The sequence below is a fragment of the Manihot esculenta genome, chromosome 15 (assembly GCF_001659605.2).
Source record: "Manihot esculenta cultivar AM560-2 chromosome 15, M.esculenta_v8, whole genome shotgun sequence".
Classification (NCBI taxonomy): domain Eukaryota; kingdom Viridiplantae; phylum Streptophyta; class Magnoliopsida; order Malpighiales; family Euphorbiaceae; genus Manihot; species Manihot esculenta.
In genome coordinates, this window is record NC_035175.2 from 10,111,131 (window position 1) to 10,133,893 (window position 22,763).

Sequence of the window (22,763 nt, forward strand, 5' to 3'; positions counted from 1 at the left end):
GAACGGAAGCTCCTGATATGCTTATAGCTTTTCATACTGCCAGTGAGTGAATCATTACAGAACGGGGATTGAAACTGTATACAATAAGGTTCTCCTAAGTGATAAAATCCCATACAGAGGTAAATATCCAATGATTTACACTAAATTGCAAGCATCATACAGATTGAAGATGGCTTAGCTGCAAATATTAGAAGCGTTAATTCTCCTAATCAGTAGGATGAGGATCTAACTTTGATCAGTGGTTGATGAACCAAAGAACTTCATAAACAGATAAATGAACTCATTTCCTTTTATCGATAGTTGAAAATTTCATGTGGGTATATCATATATGAGCTCTGCGTAATTGAAAGAAGTGATAAAACTAAACAAAAACACAAGTTCATGCACACAAAAGTTTGATATCAAGAAAGAGCTACTTTGGTTATAATTGCTGATCTTTTAGAATACCAATTCAAGGGCCTAACCCGACGATTATATTAAAACAACTTGAAAAGAAGTGGCAGAGCCGCAACCAGTTTTACTACAGTATTCAAACTGGCTTTCTATGTTTCTCATACCAAAAAGTCGCACACAAACAGGGCCGTCTTTTTAGCAAAGCAGACATGCATCCAGCACGTGGATTGACCATGAAAAGTGTCTTAAATTGTAGACACTGAACGTTAGCCATAGGGTACATAGCAGTCCAAGTTGTCCAACAAAACTTTTAAGGCCTAACATAGCACCTTACGTTTTGCTGCCGCTTAAAAAACTCACGAGAGATGATGAGACTATTTCTCTGTTCCTTCCCCTGTCTAAATAGCCTGCAAAATCTTCTTTAACAACAGCGGTTCAATTACGAATAGCAAGTGGGATAAAAGAAACAGACAAGAATAAGATCCATGAAGGGGTTTGGAAACGTGCATTAAATTAATATTTGAATAAAAACAGGATAAGAGCCATCCAGATGTTGAAGGAAAGGAATACGGAGCTTTTTTAAAAAAAAAAATAAATAAATAAATTATTCTTATTAGGTATTTATTGACAAAAAATAAGGCACGAGTCCCACGACAATAATTGTTGAGATAGGAATTTGATCACAGTTGTTGGATGGATTAGTACAAGTGCTGTCCGACTGTTTACATTTTCCCTTTCTTTCGGTTTGTTTAGAAAATAATTGCTTATTTTGTCATTTTCTCATAGTTTTCCGATGGTTCACACTCTCGTTTCTCTCTTTATATATTGCAATTATAGTTATTCTTTCTTCATAAAATTATAATTTGCGTGCTAATCTTATGATCGATTGGATAAATATTAACGAAATTTGTAAATGATAAGAGTCTAGTGAGAACCAACCAACAAGTTTGTACTTATTTTTCATAATAATTGCTCTTCCTAATTCCTATTTTATAAGTGAGCAAAATTAACTACATTTTAACTGGGATTTTAGATTGGTATTTGTATTTTTTAGACCATTCTAATATTTTTAATGATTAAATAATTATATTCATATATATATTTGCATTTGATCGTGTAATTCAACAATTTCTGGGACGTTCAAATTTGGGTTCTCGTTAAATTAATTAACAAAAAAAAAAAACCCATCTACGTAAATATCTTAATTTCCTTGTCATAGATGATCAATTCTTGTTGAAGTTTTAAAAATAAAAGAAGAAAGAAAACCTAGGCAGAATTAGCGACTTGCTCGACGTCGACGAGCAGACCGTGTCTGACTTAGCCCATGTTTTTACATTTTCCTATGTGATAAGGATGCATGCTTTGAATTTGATTATTGATTAGTAAACGCATGCACGTTAATTACCATTCAAAATTAATTTAGGCACGACGACAACTTCTCCAAATATATTATTAATAAAAAAAAATTGAATTTCTGGAAATATATGTAAAACTGATATACTTATGGAAATTATAAAATAATTTACCTTCCTTTCATATAAAGTCTTTAGATCTCAATTATCAGAACCCATTAATGTGAACATATTATTATTTATTTTTTTGAAGAGTATACATAAACAACAAAGAAATAATAAAGTTTCGTCTCCATGCAGCAAGAGATAGCTACTTTTCATGAAAAAAAAAAAAAAAAAAAAAAACTTTTTCCACGATGATGAAATTGAGTCAAATATCACATGTAAATGAGTTGAAACTCAACGAAAGGTTTGAATCAACAGCGCCGTGATTACCGTTAATTAATCTTTTATATTTGTTAATCAGTTATATATTTTAATAAATTAATTAATTAATTTAATATATATTTCTCCACCCATCACGGGTTTCTGGGAGCCTCTTAAGACTTAGAACTTTTCCTCCATAGTCCCCACTTTGAGAATTAATATAATCAAAGCTGTTTTATTTTAGATAATTAAATTTATACTGAAAGCGAAAGGGTACGTAACTAATTCAAAATTTTCAAATATTCTCCAATTTTCAAGTACTTTGCCTTCATTATTGACTAATGACTCTCAACACAACAACTACCCATATGAATCCAAGACTCCATGCCCTTTATTAAGAATGCCCACAAGAGCAGCAAAGCCTCGTACTTGAAAACTAAAACAACAACAGCCAACCATGGGTAACAGTTTAGGAGGAAAGAAGACTGTCAAGATCATGAAGATAACCGGCGAAACGTTCAAGTTAAAGACGCCGGTGAAGGCCGGAGATGTGATTAAAGATTATCCTGGTCTTGTTCTGTTGGAATCAGAGGCAGTGAAGCATTATGGGACTAGAGCAAAGCCTCTGGAACCACACCAGGACTTGGTTCCAAAGAGGCTCTATTTTCTAGTAGAGCTGCCAAAAGCTTCAACAGAGAAAGCTACGAGAAGGGTTCGGTCGGGGATTAACATGAGCGCTAAAGACAGGCTTGAAAGCTTAATGCTGGCTCGAAGATCGGCGTCCGATCTTTCGATAATAAACCCTAGTTCTTCAAGCAGTAGCATTGTGCCCGAGGAGAACGGTGCAATGAGGGTGAAGATGAGATTACCCAAGGCAGAAGTAGAGAAATTGATGCAAGAAAGCAAGGACGAGGCAGAAGCAGCTGCTAAGATTATGGAACTTTGCATGGGTAACAAACAAGGCAAAAGGTCAAATGAAATTGCTTCACAGCAGCAAATGCATTGGAAGAGTGGCCATGGCAGCGCAGAAAGCGAAAGTGTCAAGGCTCGTGTAAGTTTTTCTGAACATTAACCCTCTTCTCATGCCATGTTTACTGGGTTTCATTTCATTTCAATTAATTTATTTATTTGTTATGAGCTCTGAAATATAGATCCATGGAGGATTATTCTTCTTCTCATGCCCTATTAACTTATTATATCACATGCTATTTTTATTAATTTTTTTTAAAAATAAAATATTAATAAGTTTTATATATATACTAGTAGCTCATTAAAAATCACATGTGAGTTTGAACTTGAAATTAATAATAATTAATGACACCATTAAAAGTAGTAAAGGTTTGACTGTGCTAGAAATGAATAAAATTCAACGAAAGCTTCAGTTAAAGAAGGTGAGGATGAGAAAGGAAAGCATGTGGGAGTAGAGTTTCTCTTCCTTAAGAAGAGGCCAATTCAACAAAGCTTTAGTTGGTGTTATTTGACCTTAATATTAATTATAAGGCAAAGTTATATTCATTAAAAGTGAATCATAGTCACACTTGGAGACCTTTCCCATGTGGTTAGAGCCTAACAAGCTTCTGCTTGTCCTTTTACTTAACAATGTGATTAAACCATAGATTAATGATATAATCAACTTTAAGTATACATTTAAAATTCCAACACCCTTTTAAATAATCGATTTCCCCTAATCTTTTAATTAATTGAATGATCCATTATTGAACCAATTAATTTCATTAAATAATTACTTCTTTTATTTACTTATTTATTGCAGAAAAGAGTGAGCTTCCATCCAATCAGTGAAGGAGAGATGCAAATAGCGGTGGCTTCTTATTGAAAAAAGAAATAATTTCTCTAAGCTTCTGCCTTCAAATTCTCAAATACCATGTCTCCACCATTGTACATAGAACAAAGGACTTTGAGACTCTGATTAAGGATTATGAAAGAGCTTTGAAGTGAGAGAAGTAACCTTTATTTGACCTTTCACAATGACTCTTATCATTTCTTTTTATTATTACTTTATTATTGTTTATTATCCATTGTTAATGGCTTTTTATTATATTAAAAAGCTCTCCCCTTTTTGAAAGGTTACCTTGGTTAGGGTCGCGGGGGCAATGGGTTGCTATGAAAATTTTAAAATTTCTAAGGTTATAAAAGTAGATATTAAAAAAAAAACGTAATTTTATGAAAATTAATATTTTAATTAATCCTATTAAATAGACATTGAACCCTTAAGTATTTTTAAAATGTTTTGGAATTTATTAATAATTTTATAGAAATATTCCAAATTCTTTTACCAACCTCTTAAAAAAATTATTTTAACAATAAAATATAAACATCTCATCTGTTTAGAATAAAAAATCTTATAAAAATTCAATTTAATTAAATTTTTATTCTTATAAAATTTTTAATTATAATAAAAAAATTAAAATTATTTTTATACAAAAAAAGCATCAATAATTTTACAAAAATTTATTTAAATTTATTTTTATAAAATTATTTATGTAAAATAAAAAAACAAAAAAAAACCATTGATTATTGGCCTCTTATATTCATAAAATTTTCCCTTTCACTCTTTTAGAAAAATTTTTATATTACAAGATTATAAAAGGGAACATCTAGTTCAACATAGTTCTTTCAATGTCATTGTTGTGATCTCTTCTATAACTAATCTATTAAAAAATTTAAGGATTTATTTTCATCACATGGTTATAAAATTATCATTGTAAGTCTTTAATATATGCAATTAACATCTAAAAATGTTAAAATGCAGCATCATGTTCATATTAACAGTATTTGAAATCAACATTCTAAGGATCAAGAGTTGAAGGATGAGAACTAAGAGATATTCCTCTTCTCTTTCTTGATGCACACTCTAGTTTTCACCCACAATAGAATGCATTGCAAATAACATAAAATTAAAGAAGCTTTCATTGAGGTGACTCTTGCACATGCATCAAAAAAGATGTACAAAGGCCTCAACAAGGAATTTTTCCATTCCCTCCTCCATAATCCCTTCCTGTTCAGGCTATTTTGCCCACACACCATATTTCACCAAAATGGAGGGAATTTTTACAGAGATGGACTGGCATTCCTTCCCACTTTTATCTCTATAGCTATCAACACTATTGCCTTATTAATGATCAAATCATTTTTGAATGGAAAGAATTACAATGATTTGGTTCATGAAGACCATTGATCAGGAACTGTGAGAAAATACGAAGTCATTGCTTTTCGGAATCTTTTCTTGTATTGTTTTGGAGAAATAACCGTTGGGGAAGCATTTTTTGGACCACCAAGAATTCCAGAGGCCTTAACCCATGTCTCTAAGTGCTTGTCCCAAGTATATTGTCTCATGAAATCAATGATACCTAAAACCAGCTCCTTTCTCTCATTGTCCACTCCAACCAGCAAAGAGTAATCCATAACATCAACAGACTGGAGGACAACAACAAACCAAAATGTGAACAACAAACAGAAAACATTCTTTTATGATAAAAGCACCAAATAGCAAGAAAGTGAACCAAAGTAATTTGTACAGCATCCCCTGGTTCAACCAAAAACACATGTACAGCGCATAACCCCAAACATTCATTTCGGTTTCTTGTTATATCATAATTTAGTTAATTATGAGTATTCTTAGAAGTGCAAGGGAGAACATTTTAAGAGTTTAATTTCAGAAACTGAGAGACGTTCATAGCATTTTGCAATTACCAAATGCTAAAAATCTGTTCTCTTTATGCAGTGAAGAAAAGAAAAACTAAACCAAAATCAAGGATGCAATCCTGATGTCTAAAATTCATAAGATGGTATTGTTCCAAAAAATAAAGGCTCTCTCCAGAAAACTTACTGCCAAAAAAGATGTATCATTCCATATTGCTCTCTCCAGGCTTCTCTTCGCCTTGCTTCCAAGAAATATAGGTTCCGTATGCAGTTTTTCTACCAGATTCATGTCTAACAATACTTTGTTCTTCCCAGAGGTATCTGGAATATAGCGTGATCGAGCAGAACCCTTAAGATCATAGACCCTTGAAATACTTCTCCTGAAAAATAGATTTTCCATCACCATTAGATCCATTTTCATTTCCTTGCCACCTTTCAAGTGCCTTACAGTAACCTGCCCAAATAAAAAAAAAAACCAATAAGAATAACAAGAAAAGTTAACTGTTCAGACCCATTCCCCTTCACCAACCCATGCATCTCGAGTGTGGACATATGAGCAACTAATGAAGCCTAACCTGATAAATACCAAGAATTTTTGCAAGGCAAGTTGGACTTCCTGAGGTCAGAGAATCAGTCAAGTATTTGAAGTATTCTGATGCAAATTCCTCAAAAGAGTCCAGCTCAGTCTTTTTAACCTGTTTTATAATGAATCTCTCATCCAGCGACTTGGCAAAATATACATTGCTTTTTCCACCTTGAGCGCTCCATCTCTGGCAGCGACTCAAGGAACGTACAAAATCAACTTCACTAGGGCAGCATTTCTTCCGGAGAGAGTCAAACTGCTTAGCAAAATAACAAGTCACAGAAAATTTAACTTTCCCTCCAGCAGTTGAAGAATCATCACCATAAGATATTGTTAAATGTGGAGATTTTTTGGAATCCGCAAAGAGTGTGCCAATAGATGATGAAGGATCTTCAGACCCGTAACTTCCACGACGCATATAATCCAAGTCCACAGAGCCAAAAGACTGCCAGGCTGAAAATGTGGAAGTCGCAGAATCTTCCTTGCAATGATCATTCATACTCCAGCTTCTTTCATTTTCATTTGACTTATCAGCAACCCAATCCTCATATTCTTTGGAAATAAGGGCATGTGACACTATGCTGGCAGGATCGTCATCATAGACACCTATAACAATGTCATTGTGGCTCCGCTGAGGAAGCAACAACCGAGCTCCTGCAGCCATATGAGATGCAGTGGAGATAAATGTGGGTGCAGAACTGGGCATTAAATTCAATTTCTGTGCCTCCAATGGCAATGTTTGGGAGCAAGTCCTCATTGCATTTGAAACGGGATCTCTCACCATACTCCTGTAATCTCCAGATGCATGGAATGATTTAAGAGTTGACAAATACAATGAAGAAGGAGGCAATCCTTTCCGGATTCTTTCTTGGACTCTTAATGCAGAGTCAAAAGAATTAAATCTTACTGGTGCCAGCATCCTTCTGAAAGGAGGTTTATCACAAATAGTTATCTGTTTAACAGACCCAACTTGAAATCCATCTGTCTGAGGCACATGCGGAGCTTGAACTTTTGTCAGGAGTTGATCAGTACCTGTCCATGCAGAATCAATTCTGTCAGACAGATTGGAAGCGTCAGATGGGTCATCATGAAAGAATGTGTTAATTTCCCCATCTGAATGTACTTCCTCCTCTCTGTTATTATGATGATATAAAGGCAACATAGAATCTTCATCAAGAGAAGATTGAAAGGATAGTGTATTCTTATTCTGCTCGGACAGTAGGTCATTCCCAACAGAATCTAGTGGTTTTGAATAGCTGGAGACATTTTCTAGATGACCATCGTTACAATCCTCGCAAGATATATCATCCCTTGATTCTTTCAGCTGTGTATTGGATTTTTCCCCATGTATAGCCTTGACAACAGAATTTGTCTTTAGGAGAGAATCTAGTGAATAAAGCTGACGATCCCAAACATGTGAACCAATTAGAAGAGCACGTCTCAAGCGATTAAGTTCTAGAATGTCTAAACTTGTCTGACCCAGTTGTGAGTCCTCCATGACAATCACTTGTAGCATCGCCTATTCACAGAGAATTTTAATTAGAATATTTATAAATTAAAACATATTTACCAAGGATAAAATAGATCTACACCATAGGCACTTTACGAGATATCATGCAAGAAATATTTTATACCAAGGGTACATAAAATCAAGACGTGCACTTACAGTGTAATCATTTCTTTCCTTTCTGAGTTGATCTTTCAGCTCCATGATGTGATTCCTTAACTCATTTGTATCTGACAGCTTACTCCCAAAATTCTTACTCTTATTTTCCATTGTGTCAAGTGCATCAGATATCTCTGCATAGAAGGCCTCCACGACACCCAAAAGCTGCATAAGACAAAAAGTTTCAGAAAACTGTGACAATCAAGTTGAAGACACACAAAAACTACAGAATTTCTGCCATTTCAAGAATCTGCCAAATGGGATGAAATAGCAAACAGATATTCTTAAAAGCACCTCAGCTGCCTCTTTTCTTATCCACTCTTGCTGAACATGGCCACTGAATTCAAGCACTGATGGGGGCAAATGAACATTAAGAATATCAATGGGGGAATAGCGGAAGAATGCAACCATGCTTCCAAACCTGCCAGATGAGACTTTCCATTGATTACTGATAATTACACTCAATAGCTAAAAAGTTCAAATAATTCCAAACCAGTAGAAAATACCCATAGAACCGAAGGCAGTCTCTCTGCAATGAATGACCACAGGGAGCCACACGATTAGCAGTTGCATGGTTTGAAAAGCTCAATTCCAGAAACTTCCCAAAAGAAAGTCCCCAAGCAGCATCTGACATAACCACCCTACGAGTTGCTGGTGGGACTCCATCTATATGAGCACATTTTAGGCACCGGTGCCACATCCATATCTTACCATCCCTTTCCCCAGGTAGCTTGACAGAGGAAAGGGATCTAACATTGATTGTAAGATTTCCCTGCTGGTGCGTGTAGCATAGCACATGGGCTTCAGCTAGCTCCTTACAAGATCTACAGTAGGATGTCTGATAACAAGTCTATTAATATTAAACTTCAAATGCATAGCAAGGAACAGCACACAAGTGGCAAAAGAAACTCATAATGAATCACCTGATCAAACAGGTCATCACGCAGATATCTTCCAAGTGGCTTATCAAAAGAACCATAGAACTTTATGCGCAAGAGTCGAGAACGCTCACATACAGTTCCTTTCAGTACACAGCGGCTTGAAAAAGACACTAGTATGCTCTGGTTTGTGTCAGTGGCTGAGAAGTATTCACTGGAGACTCCACCTTCATCAATCTTCTCGGGTTTTGCTGATTCATGAGTCTCCATAGGCTGCACTTCCTCTTGAGCAATGATATCTTTCAACTCTGGCTGAGAAAGGTTTTTAATACCTGAAGAAGGCACCATAAGTGTCTTCTGATCCTCAAATTCACTTATGGCAAATGAGTCCAATCCCACATTAGACTCTGGATTATCATTGCATGCACCAGAGAGTGCATTCTCAAACCTACAATCCTCAGAACCAAGAAACAAAGAAGGAATATTGCTACTATCAAGGTGTATTAATGATTCTGATTCTACACGTTCTGGCATGAGACCCAGAGGTCCCTCATCTTGGGCAGAGGTACCAGCACTGGCATGGCAATCAGTCAGAGGGATAAGTGAAATGGCATTATCAGCTGCTGTCCTCTCTGGTATAGCAACCGAGTGTTTAAGTGTCATCTTAGGAAGAGATGCACCCTCGTCAGCAAGGAAGGAAGTCTCAAGGGACAAATGATAGGCTGCAAAAACTGCAAATTGAACAACATCCTTAACCTTCTTTAGTTCTTCACGACATGCACCTCTCAGCAGGACCTACAAATAGACAATGACTTGAGCACAGAGAGAACCAAATCCTGATGATGCAGTTGAAATAAAGGGAAATTATATTTAGGAGTTATGATTGTATAATAAGAATTTTAGGGGTGAAAATTTAAAAACAAAGAGTAGTATTTTCTATTATATAGGGGTTATTGGAAAAGAGTTATTAGGCTTAGTATTTTCCTGGTTAGATTGCTTTAGTATTTTCTTATTTTGGGATGCCTAATCCCAGTACTATTAGGAATAGTTAGTATATATGCTATCCATGTCATCTAGATATTTTGGTAGACAGCTTATGCGGCTTATTTTTGATAATTGAGAGTTAATAACAGTTAAAGGAATTTTATTCTTTTCATTTTTTGAATGTTCTGGATCTACATCACATCATACACAAATTCATATATAGAAATGCTCGTGAGATTAACACCCTACAGCAGGATGATAATTGAGAGAATCAACAAGCAAAATTTTACAACATACTGACATGTAACGCTTCATGGAAAAAAAGGTCCTAATGCATCATTCAAGATCCCCTCCATTTATCTTTGACATATGCAAAATCATCAAGTTGTATATCATGTTAACAGTAAATATTTCCACCTACTAATACACAATATGATCTAACAGACAACTATAATACTATATTTACAATCTACTACCCAATTAACCCACACCACAAAGTTGCCATAGTCTTAAAAAACACCTTTTAAGCAAATTACTAATGGAAGTATGATCGAAGTAAAGTGTTAGTATGACACTGGAGACAAGTTAGCTAACTATAATCAAACCATTCAAGATTAACCAGATTATAAACAACTGAAGGACTGCAAGTACTTCCTATCCTATTGTATTCTATTAGTTAAATACTAAAACATATCCCAGGAAGAAAAATGCTAAAAGACTTCCATCAATAGTAGGACAGCACAATGATGCTGTTGACACCTTTTTAGCATAACTATGGTTCATAAGACCACCATACATGCAAGTAGACTGGCACCTAAATGAAATAAAACCAAAAGAAACAAGTTCCTTCTAATTACATGTAAATGGCTTAATTAAGAGTGCATATCAGAATATCTTCAACAAAAAAGAACTGAGATTTATTTTTAAAAATACATTTCAATCCACTTGCTATTTGAAACACAGCCACAAAAATAATCAATGAGCACTGAGATAAAATAAAATTAACATCATGGATAATATTGACTATGCAAATGGATGCATTACAGAGTGAAGGAGTAAAACTCTAACAAACAATGTTTTTATCACTATAAGAACATAAATGAAAGCTATGCCGTAATTATGTTTTAAAACCTCATCCCTCTAAATTCAAGTTGAGACAGAACCAATAATAACTAGAGTATTATACACTACCGTGCATCCTAGACGCCTTGGACATCCTTCAAAAAACATCAATGTTTTAGAAGGCTTTTTGTTGAACTGATTTGCAGTCTCATGTTCTTCAGATACCCTCTCTAGTCGGAACAGTTCGCAGTGCCCCAATCGTGCTGTAGAAATATTGTCAATTGACAGATTAATAAAAGCACCTGTGCACCGAGCTATCCTCTCCAGTAGTGGCCTTTTCACATTGAGCACCAAAGAAATTTCCTTTGCCAGTAGGTATTCTTGGGCATATGGAGATACACTCTTCTCTACTAGCAGAACATTTGGGCGAAGAGCCTCTATCTTTGACATAATCATCTTAAGATGATCATTTTCCTATGCAAAAGACAAGTCCAGAAATTCATTTATATAACACTTTCATCTACCCAAGAATGAGCTCAGCAGTGCATTAATGAAGGTACCTGTTGCACTAATGTATTAAAGGATGCCAATTGATTCACAACACTCTGATATTCGAGTGCTCCTCCTAAAAGAAGTAATCTGGGATTTTTGTATTGTGTAGTCATGCGCTTATGCTTTATATTTTTTGTACAAACTACTCCCTTCACAAGGGTGCTGCAAGTGCAAAAGAAATTCAAACGTAAAGATATAACAAAAAAATGAAAAGGAAAAACATTTAGAACACAAAGGCTGGGGCACATGCCAGAGGTTGTGCAAATTATACCTATCACTTGGACTTCCTGAAGCTATACATTTAATCTTTACATAATTAACAGGATCCATACTGCCTCCTCTGCTAGTATCTGGTTTCACAAAACTTGCGGCTTGCCATGCTATTGTTGTAACTATGTCAAGCCAGTCTTTACTACCATCTTCTTTGCTGACTTTGATACCCCCCCCATGTAGAAGCTGGGATACAAGAGCCCGAAAATGCCCCTGTATCACAGCTCTGAGAGGCTCCTTGTTACCCTCATTCTGTTTCTCCTTTGATGGAAACATACTTGAGAGACTACCAGTAGATGAGAACAATGCACCTGAGTCCCCAATATCATCATCATCATCATCATATGTAAAGAAATTACTATCTGCCTCTTCATCTTCATTTTCGGGAGGTGGAGGAAACCAGATACAACCACCATTACTTTCAAAATCCAATGGTTTTTGAGACTTGTCCAATTTCTGCAACACTGACACATCATCTGAGCAATCATCATTATTTTCTGGATCCCCAGTCCCTTTGTCAGGCCTGCTTAAAATAGCCACAGATTCTTGATCAAAGGGACCATCACCTTGAGATAATGAGCTTCCCTCTTGTTCCCGCTGTACAGGTTGCCCGACTCTACAGGAAGTAAAATCAATCCTAGAAGGGCTGTCTAAAGGGCTTGATCCCACTGATTTACAATTGTAAAACTCAAGTCTAGCACTAACACTACTTGAATCATTATCCGAAACATAATGATAATATTCACTTGATGGGATGTAAAAGTCCTTCCCTGAATCCTCTGCCTCTTCTTCATCACTCCTACATTAGTAAATGTACACAGAAAAGGCATAAATAGACAACATAAAAGGGAAAACAAATTATGCAAAAGCTAATGGAACATACAGGATATCTGGAAAAGATATGACAAGTTATATCAACAGTTATGTTTAGCTACTGGCACTCAACCTAGATAAAAATGTTCACCTGCTTGGAGAGTGACGATCAGACATCAGAGATGATTGAACACTAAATGAGATCATACCCCTGCTGGTTACTGCAAGGGGAGAATATCCACAATCCCGGGATTCTAGATAGTGGGCAAGGTGATCACGTCGGATCGATTCACCAGTAGAAGAAGGAGATGACTGCTCGGGGCTCCCTTGGGAAAACTCTGATGGATGCACTTTTTCACTTTTCTTCCTCCCACCTTGAGGTTTCACCCGAAACCCAACACATAGCTTGCAGGACTTGATACTGTCCTTGTAATCGCCATATCCCCCAGCACATTTAACACACAACCACCTACCGCAACTTTGACACTGGTATCCATTGTAAAGCCCAGTGAAGTTTGTATTACACTCGCAACACATATTGAGACTGTTATTATTGTGCATCTGAAATTTACCAGATAAAGAAGATGATGATAGATCACTTGCCCCCCACGAAATCCAAGACTTAACCTTGTGTAGTAGATCTGTTAGTGAAGTATCAGGTATTCCCATATAATGCAAAAAGCCCAACAAGAATTGGAACCCAATATAAGCACCAACTTCTTCTTCTTGTAAATTGAGTACAGAAGGACAGAATAGAAACAGCAAAATCCAACAACAAGAGTTGACAAAATGATCAGATAATCCGGTATAGCGAAAAGGGAAAAAAAGATTGGTAAAATGGGAAACCACAATAAAAATGGTGGTGGGCGATCAGAGGCTGTGCTGTATTTTTTTTTTTCTTTTTGGGTTTAGTGTATCGATGAGATTTGATGTAAGAAAGGGAAAGAAAATCCTCCAAGAATCGCAAAATATATTCAAGGAAGAAACCCCCACAACTAAAAATAGATTCAAATGACAACACAAATCTAGCACTATATACACCAAAATCTATAACAATAAAACAACAAGATTATCCAATGACAAGAACAACAACAGTCAACACAGAAACGGAGTTGAAAAACAAAAGAAAATTACAAGAAACCCCTAAAATCTAGCCAATCCCAGATTCATCAAGAATGCATCCGCAGATCGATTGAAGCATACCACGCAGAAAGAAAATAGTAAAGAAGTGAAGAAAAGAGTTAAAAGGGGATTAAATACGGGGCAAAATGAGGATCAAAAGGAGGAAAAGGAGGAGTACGGAGAAGGTTCCCTTTCTTCCGGACTTTGCACGCATCTCTAAGTCTCTTCTGTTCTTCTTCTGCACTTCATCTTCTTCTACTATTGCAACCATCTTTCCCCGGTTGCCTACTTTCATTTTAATTACTGATTTCTCAATCTTCCTTCCTTTTTTTTTTTTTCCAATTTCTTTTTTCTTTCCTCAAATGAAAGCAAAGGAAGCACACACTCTCTTTCTCTTTCTGTGTTTTTATATTAATATTTCAAGATTCTCTTCCCTTCAATTTCCCTCTTCTTCTCTCAGTTGTTCTCACCTTCCCATTTGGATTAGGGTTTTATTATATGTTCTCTCTCTTCATTCATTTGCTTTGGCTGCTTTATTAATTATAAGTTTTTTATTTTTCTTTCTTTAATTATGTTAGTTGTGTAAGCTTCCACTGTTCATTACTCAGCCATATGAGTAGTAAATGCTTATTTTCTTTTTTTTTTTTTGGATTAGGCAATTAATCAATTATCATCGACTAAAAAATAATAATCATAAAATAAATCGCAGGCTTAATTTTTTAAAGTAGACTGATTTTGTTTTCAACCTGTAGGCTGATAAATTTTAAATTTTAATTTTGGGAAAAAAATGAAATTTGTATTTTTTATAGATATATATTTAGAGAAATAGAGATGAAAAATCAATAATATATTTTAAATATATTTTGTCAACTGAATTGATTAGTAATAAGTAATTTTTTTTTTTAAATGAGAATCGGAATTAAGGCCTCAATTAGTTTAAAATTATCTATTTTTTTAGGAAGTTAATTTTTTCAAAAATATTAATTTCATAAAATATAAAAAATATTTATATTTAATTTAATTAATTTTTTTATTTGAATAAATATATAACTTAAATAAAATTATATCATAAAATTTTACATACATTATTATCTAGTTAAAATAATTAAGTAATATTATTAAGCGTATTTTAGAAAAATAATTTTAATTTTTTAATTACAAAAATTTAACTTTAGAATTTTCAATTTAGAATTTCTTTATATAATATTCTTTTTTCTTTATTTTTTATGAGAATCAACATTTATACTTTTCTTATGAAAAATGGATAAGCAAACATGCCCTTGCCCTCTTGTATTGATTTTTAGAAATCTCTTGATCACAATTAAACCCAAGAATAAGTTTAGTAATTATCTTGTTTAAAGAAGTTTATGAATTATCTAATTTGTATGAAAATTAAATATTAATACATTTTAATTTAATATATAATTATGAAATCTTAAATTTTCATGCACTTAAAATTAAATAAAATAATAGTAATAAAATTAAAACTTATATTTATTATTTTAATTTTATAAATTATGAACTGAATTTCAATCTTCTAATTTTTAAATTTAATAAAATATTATCTTTTCTTAAAAGCTATGATTTTAAATTTAGCTTTTCAGAAAATGTTAGCCATGTTTTATCATACATTTTATAACACGTTTTTATTATTTTTCTAGTTTTATTTTGATATAATTGAAAATCTATTATGTAATTTTCGAATGGGTTTTGTTATTAATATTTTTTATATTTTAAATAAATGATTTAATAAAATAATAAAAATACATTTAATGAAAATATAAAGTTTCTTTTATCCACTGGGAAATAACCTCAATTTTGCTTAAAAAATCAATTTATAAATTAAAAACGAAAAATAAATTAAAAAAACTTATAATTACAGTAATTAATGATCGAATTAAGATATCACTTGGCTTTCATGTTGTCAGGAAAAAAATCCGTTTTTTAAGAAAAATATTATAATACTATTGAATTAAAATGTGTTAATTAGATCCTAATTGTTAATAAATATGATTACCTTAATTAATAATTATTAATTACCATTAGCAAGCATTATTCTCACGAGCGTGTAATTCACGCACAGTTGACAACGTCTAAAATTTTCCACCAATTAGTGGGTCTGGTGACCCGGGCTTTTAGTCAAAATCAGCATTCCATGCTCTTCACCTTTTTTTTTTTTTCCCCTCTGCAGAATATACTTACAGGGAAAAAAATATTTTTTTAGCGAAAGGAATAAATTATTAAAATTAAAATAAATGATAATATTATTGTCCTCTTTAATATGAGTATCTCAAACTCGATTTTCCGAGTTATCTTTTAAATCCTCTGCTGTTTGATATTAATTACCTTTTAAAAGTCATTTAGTTGTTGCATTAAAATATTCAGTTAATTGAATTAATTAAAATAAATTTTAACTTTTATTTTTATTTAATTATTAATTTAAAATATTTAATAAATAAAATTAATATTATTTTTTAGTAATTTAACTGATAAACAAAATGACAAGTATGATAAATTTATTTTAATGTCAAGAGACATGCATGGCAATTTATATAATATACATATCAATGGATCTCATGTACATCATGTCCATACAAAATAAACACACATAAAACAATGTCTATTTAGGTCATCTTCCCTCGAAATTAAATATTCAAGAGCAGCACAATTTCGACCCTCACATTTTTTTTTTCTAATTAAACAATTTCATAAATGTATGAATATATAGTATAATGTAATGATATCATAATTTTAATTTTAATTTAATAATATTAAATTTTATATCGATATATTTTTTTAAAATAATTTTAAAATGAATTAAATTAATTCAAATTTAATATAATATTATAATTTCTCATTCGATATTAAATTTTTTTTATTTTAATTTAGTTTTGAATGTAATTAATTAAAAGACTAAAATATAATTAGATAAATTAAGTTATTAATTGAATTAATTATTGAATAATGAGATTTGGTTCCCATATATCATTCTAAAAAAGTTGAATTAATAATTGGAGTGATATATATTAAATATAATATCCAAATAATTAAGCTTTTAGAAAAAAGATTTTAAAAAAAAGTATGATGAAGCATAGAAATAACAAGAAAGGAGGTTTGGTAGCATTTGTTAGGAATTTGGTGTGGTGAGAAGACAACATCTACAAGGCAAAGTGTCTGTGCGGCCAATGAAGGACCACTAAGTGGGGTATTTTTCCTCATTTTTCTTCTCTTTTACATCCTTTTTCTCATTGACGTTTTCTTGGAGCTGCATAAAAATCATTATTTCTTGCTACTAACTATTTTTTTAATCACACAGTTTAGTTAATTTTTCTTTGATAAGATATTTAATTCGAAATTATTTATTTATTTATTTTAAAATATTTATATTTATAGTGAAAAAAAATTATATACAATATTTGTGTATTGTTTAAATAAAAAAAAATTAGATTGGTGAGCCGGTTGAAATCTAAGAATTTGTGATATTATGGAGCATAAGAGAGAGGAAGACACCAAATATTGCTGAAAAAGGTAACATCATTGCTACCAAAGCATAGTCACAAAGGGGATAAGAGAAGTAGAGTGAGCCGCCCTATACAAAAATTTCCATCATCAACATTATCATCCATGACTCATCTCCATGTGATGTGATGAGGTGTTTTTTTGTTCAATTACTTTTTAGATTTTTTTTTTTTTCCAAGAATCCATGGCCATTGCCTCTCTTTCTCTTTTTCTTTTCTTCTTAATAATATAATTAAATTATAAAAAAAATATTATTAGTTAATTTTTTAATTTTAAAAAATATATTAAAATATCTCTAATATTTTAAAAAAATTATTAATTAATTTTAACTATTAATTATTTTATTAAAAAAATTTATTATTAATCTCTCAATTTTATAAAAAATATACTATTTAATTTTTCTATATCAAAAGTATTTTAAATTTTTTTTATAAAATTTAAGATTAATTAATAAATTTATAAAAAATTTTTAAAAATATTAATATATTTTTTAAAATTAAGAGATTTACTAACAAATTTTTTCATTAATAAATAATAATTTTCTAAAATTAATTAATTATTGTCAAATTTAGGGTACAGGCCCCATTTCTATTACTATATTACCACCATCTCCACAAAACCCATTTAATATTTTTTATAAATTCCGTTAAAAACCCCAAAATTTTCCCTTGAGAATCTTAGTAATTCCCATAGTCAATTTGTCATGATTTAGGGTAATGTTGAAAAATTCACTCAAGTAGGGCATGTACACCATGACCCAATTGGGATTCTTGATCATAATGAAGTGCAAAATTGCTTGAACATGATGTTATAGTGTCATCATCTCAATTTTTTAAATTATAAATTAAAAAAACCCATTAAGCCAACTTACAATAGAATAGAATTTTGTCACTGATTGGTTCCTTTGAAGTTATCTCTTAATTAATGGTATTGATGAATGCTAAAGTTGAAGAAATGGTCGCTGAGTTCTTATCTTAATCATTCTTTCACAAGAAAATCAAGGAACAAAGGAGTTTTAATTTCATGTATATAGCATATTTGTGCAAGTACTTCTCTGCTGTATTATTCTTGATGATGATGGTGACAGGGGATAAACTCTCTCCTCCCACTTAGCTTAATTGTCTAATCATCTTGTTGATTTTAGCACTAATCAGTTGGTAAATATCTCCATCAAGTTGATGAATTTTGCTAAAGCAAAAGTTATTAGATAAGGCCTTGTGTTTTGTAGGCTTTTACTTCCTAATGACACATCACAACAGAGAAGGAATATTAATTATGGGATTAATAGTTACTATAAGGTTAAAATAACAATAATTAAGGTTTGATTAACACCACTATTTTTTTTTCATTTTCGTTGAAATTTAACCCTCTCTTTAACCTACCAATCATTAAAAAAAAATAAGAATTATTAATTAATCCATATTTATAAAAAAATTTATTAAATTTTACAATACAATAAAAAATCATATCACTTTAAAAAATCTATCGATTAATCTTTCTTTTAATTTTAGCTGTTTGATAACAGTTAAATCTCTCACCTTCCTTTAGCCAAATCAGGGCCCACAAGAGTGCATCAGGCTCAGAGCCCGAAACGTCTACAAACAGACTTGCTCGGCGATTTAGGCTCGGGCTCTAAAATACATAGCAGGCCAGATTGTACACGAGCCCAAATTCGGAAAGAAGGAAGTCAACCCGATTATGAGAAAAGCTCCGACTCAGTCCTCCTGCCGCCCTTTTTCGCACGCGCACTGGGGAGAATTAAATGGCCGCCTGACACAAGTACCACTGTATGTATAAATCTGTCCGAGAGGGATGTGTGTCACTGTATTAGAAAAGCCGTTAGGCGTCACTAACAAGTCAGGAGAAAAAGGATAAAAAGAGTGAGATCCCCCAAAAAAGTTTTTCCTATAATTGTAAACCCTATATTTTTCTCTCGATCTCAGAATATCACCATTAAATATTTTAGTGCTATTTTCATCAGTAGTTTAAATATTCATGTTTCCATAATTCCCATTCCTATATTTTAATTATATTTTGCCCATTGGAATATGAAAGATAAAAAGTTTCTTTCAACAAAATTCCCAATGATTCAAACCTGACAATGACTCTCTAATGCATTTGATTTTTTTTTTGGCAAAGTCCTTAACTTTGAGTTATAATTTTAGTTATTTTTATTTCCTATAACAAAAATTTCTATAAATATTGAAGAGTATTAATTTTTTAATTAAGAATGGCCAGGTGAGTTTAATCTGTATTGAATTGAGCATGCTCCAATTCACTTTATTCCAATTTTACATATGCTAGATCTGGGTCATACTATATATTCTTTTATGATAAATAAGACTTATTTTTTTAATGTATTGAGAGATTATTCAATAAATTATTTGTTCAATCAGAATCTTGAGAGAGATAAGGCAGAGAAACAATTAACAATAAGGTTAAGAAATATAAAAAAAATGCAATTAGTAAACTGAAGCCAACTCCAGTGGTTGGGATGAGATTTGGTTTGGTTTATTTATTTATTTAGATGGAATAATTAATAATTTTCAACGATGGTTGCTGATGTGAGAAAAAACTTTTTAAAATTTTGAGATAGAATAAGAAGTGAGGTCCAGTTTAGTTGTTTCGTTCATTTTCTCTAACTATATTTGTTCAAATATTATTTTTAACACCATGCCTGAATAACATTATTAATTATCATCAAATTGATACATTTTCCACAATTAAAAATTAAAATATAAATTATATTTAGAATATTATTTGTACACATTCAAAAACTTTCCTCCAAGGGCCATCTTGCATATGTGAGAAAGCAAGAGTTCCTTTGCCTGCCTTCTTTGGTAAAAAATTAAAATACATATTTAAGGTGAAGTTTAAGAAATTACATATTTATATAAATATTATCTTTCGCCTAATTGAATATGCATGGCGATGACTAAATTTAATAGAAAAAAAAATTTATTATTTCATCTATGATATTAGAGATAGCAATTTAAATTAAAAAAATTAATCGAATCGAAATAATTAAAATTTTAATTTAATTTTGATTAGAAAAAATTAAAAAATTGAATTGAATCAATTAATGATAATAATATATTATTTTTAATAATATATAAAGATTACATTATATTAAAATTAAAATATTTTAATTAAATTTTAAAATATTAAAAATAAAATATAAAAAATAAAAAATCTACTAAAAATTTAAATCAATCGAATCAAATTGAATCAAATTGATTCGATTCAATTTGATTTTAATTTATTTTTTATAAATATTAAAATTTTAATTTTTAATTTATTAAATTAAAACTGAACCGAACCTTCGTTACATTAGCTGAAAAGTTTGGCGTATGTTTTTTTTTACTAACAAAATGTTCTATTTTGAAAATTTGTAAAATAGGGTGACCTGATTTATCGTGCCTTCTGATGAATTTATGGGGATTTAATTGCAAACTGAAGAGTCAGCTCTTTTAAAGCCACACACATTCAGATCAGGATCTCATCACATGGTGGGCTTCACTTGGGTTCAATAGAATTGAAGCTCAGATCATCAACTTACACTTCTAGGAATGTGGTGAAGACTTCAAACCCAACCCAACTTTATTTTACATTTTTGCAACTCTCTAAAACCAAATCAAACCCAACTCTGACCTTTTTAATCAAATTCACACCTAATTGCAATGTGAGTCAAAGTCCAACAAGGTTATTTTCGATATGTATTGTAATTGCTGAATTAAATAAGAATAATAATAATAATAATAATAATAATATAATTTAAATGTGTAAAAAATATAATAAAAATTAAAAAATACATCCTTATAAAAAAATTCAATTCAATCCGATGAAATTAAATCAATATATCAAATCACTAAAAAAATTCAATAATAAAATCAAGTCAAATATGTATTGCAACTGTGGTTCTTTCAAGAGTATTTTTATTCAAACTGCGGCTGAAAAAGCCATGCGGACCTAAAACTTAAGCAAATAATAATAAAAGAAAAATAATTAAGAGCCAAACTCCATCTTTGCAAAACAGCATTGTCCTTCTTCAAACTAATGTAGGGAGTTTCATCATATGATACACTTGTACAGGACTTTGCAATACTCCTCTAAATGTAGAAATCAAACTCTTAGACTTAAACACATCAACTAAATTGATATAGATCTTTTTACCTTTTTTTTATCTAAATATAAGAAAATAACACACTAGAGAGAAAAAAAAAAAAAAAGTAAAAAAAGACATAAATAAACTATAAAGCATCCATACTGCAAAAAAAAAGAGTTACAGCAGAAGCGAAAAGGAGACAATTAATCTCTTGTACAAAGCAAAGGGAAGACACAAATTCAACTTTGTTGAAGAGATATAGTATATAAAACTAAGGGAGAAAATAAAAAAGAGAATAAAATTTGAATTTTTGATTAAAAAAAATAAAAAAGAAATGGATGTAAATATATTATCTTATTCAGATATATATCTATGATTTCTTTTTATATCAATCATTCAATATATAAAATTTATAAATTCTGACGTTGAGTCATTTGGGTCATGCGTCCACACCAGTGAATATTGTCCGCTTTGGTTCAAGACCGCACGGTTTTGCTTAAAACGCGTCCACTGGGGTTTCAAGGGCAGAGACTTATAAGACCTTCTCCACAAAGCGGACAATATTCATTGGTGTGGACGCAGGACCCAGATAACTCAACGTCATCAAATGGCGCCGTCTATGAGAACATAACTTGATCCTCATGAGTACGGTGCGCTGAGCGAGCACGCTCAAGCCTATATGAGAGAGAAAGAACCCTACGCAGGTGGATCATAGGTATCCCACATCGGAAAGAGGTTGAAAGGGAGAAAGTCTTATAAGTCTTTGCCCTTAAACCCCAGTGGACGCGTTTTAAGTAAAATCGTGCGGCCTTGAGTCAAAGCGGACAATATTCACTAGTATGAACGCAGGGCTATGACTCAACGTCATCAAATTCGAGTAATTTAAATTTGCAATAAAATAAAAACACTTAAAAAGACAGGCTGCCTAAGTTGTAAAGTTTTGAATTACATGCTTTTGCATACCTTGTTGGACCACAAGTATTAAATATTGGACATAATATCACAAGAAAAATCTGGCTCCATTTTTATAATGTAGACTTTGGTAATGGGTTATCAAATTCCATTCACGGAATGCGTGACGGCTGGTTAAGGATTTATGTTGCATTAACATATCATGTCTTGAAGACGACAAAGAGAACAACTCCAAATCTTATGTTTACAATCTGAGTGAGTTTCCTGGAAACATTGTTTCATCCTGTGGAGGAGAGCCTGCTGTTTGTCTTTTCAAGGTTTTGAATATGATATTCTGCACGTTTTATATTTCACACCAATTTTCAATTAAACTATTCCTTTAAACAAAAATGTCCCTATCTTCTAATTTATTTTTTATAAATATATTAGTATATATAAAAAAATTATACTGTAAATTTCGAGCCATTACATCTATTTATTTTAAATTTATTGACTTTATAGCATAAAAATAGATTATATTTTTTAT

General features: G+C 31.8%; 2 protein-coding genes across 2 annotated transcripts; one reads left to right on the forward strand and one right to left on the reverse strand.

The window, feature by feature from the left end:
- The first annotated feature begins 2,448 nt into the window (after nt 1–2,448).
- On the forward strand, nt 2,449–4,208 carry LOC110600741 (uncharacterized protein At1g66480). The gene is made up of 2 exons (XM_021737602.2): nt 2,449–3,162; nt 3,883–4,208. The coding sequence occupies exons 1-2, from the start codon at nt 2,569–2,571 to the stop codon at nt 3,943–3,945; spliced, it is 657 nt and encodes a 218-aa protein (XP_021593294.1). The 5' UTR covers nt 2,449–2,568; the 3' UTR covers nt 3,946–4,208.
- An 808-nt stretch (nt 4,209–5,016) lies between these two features.
- LOC110600739 (putative 1-phosphatidylinositol-3-phosphate 5-kinase FAB1C) lies at nt 5,017–14,225 on the reverse strand. The gene is made up of 11 exons (XM_021737600.2): nt 12,731–14,225; nt 11,768–12,565; nt 11,505–11,658; nt 11,074–11,418; nt 8,944–9,693; nt 8,527–8,858; nt 8,315–8,441; nt 8,021–8,185; nt 6,347–7,873; nt 5,959–6,225; nt 5,017–5,546 (listed from the first exon to the last, which is right to left on the reverse strand). Exons 1-11 carry the CDS (start codon nt 13,246–13,248, stop codon nt 5,292–5,294), a joined length of 5,238 nt encoding a protein of 1,745 aa, XP_021593292.1. The 5' UTR covers nt 13,249–14,225; the 3' UTR covers nt 5,017–5,291.
- Nucleotides 14,226–22,763: the final 8,538 nt, after the last annotated feature.

Coding starts and splice junctions, on each gene's coding strand:
- LOC110600739 (XM_021737600.2), bottom strand. CDS start 13,248: ATGGGAATACCTGATACTTCACTAACAGATCTACTACACAAGGTTAAG. Junction 12,566..12,730: donor GATCGTCACTCTCCAAGCAG/GTGAACATTTTT, acceptor TTACTAATGTAG/GAGTGATGAAGAAGAGGCAG. Junction 8,442..8,526: donor GACTGCCTTCGGTTCTATGG/GTATTTTCTACT, acceptor CTCATCTGGCAG/GTTTGGAAGCATGGTTGCAT.
- LOC110600741 (XM_021737602.2), top strand. CDS start 2,569: ATGGGTAACAGTTTAGGAGGAAAGAAGACTGTCAAGATCATGAAGATA. Junction 3,163..3,882: donor GCGAAAGTGTCAAGGCTCGT/GTAAGTTTTTCT, acceptor TATTTATTGCAG/AAAAGAGTGAGCTTCCATCC.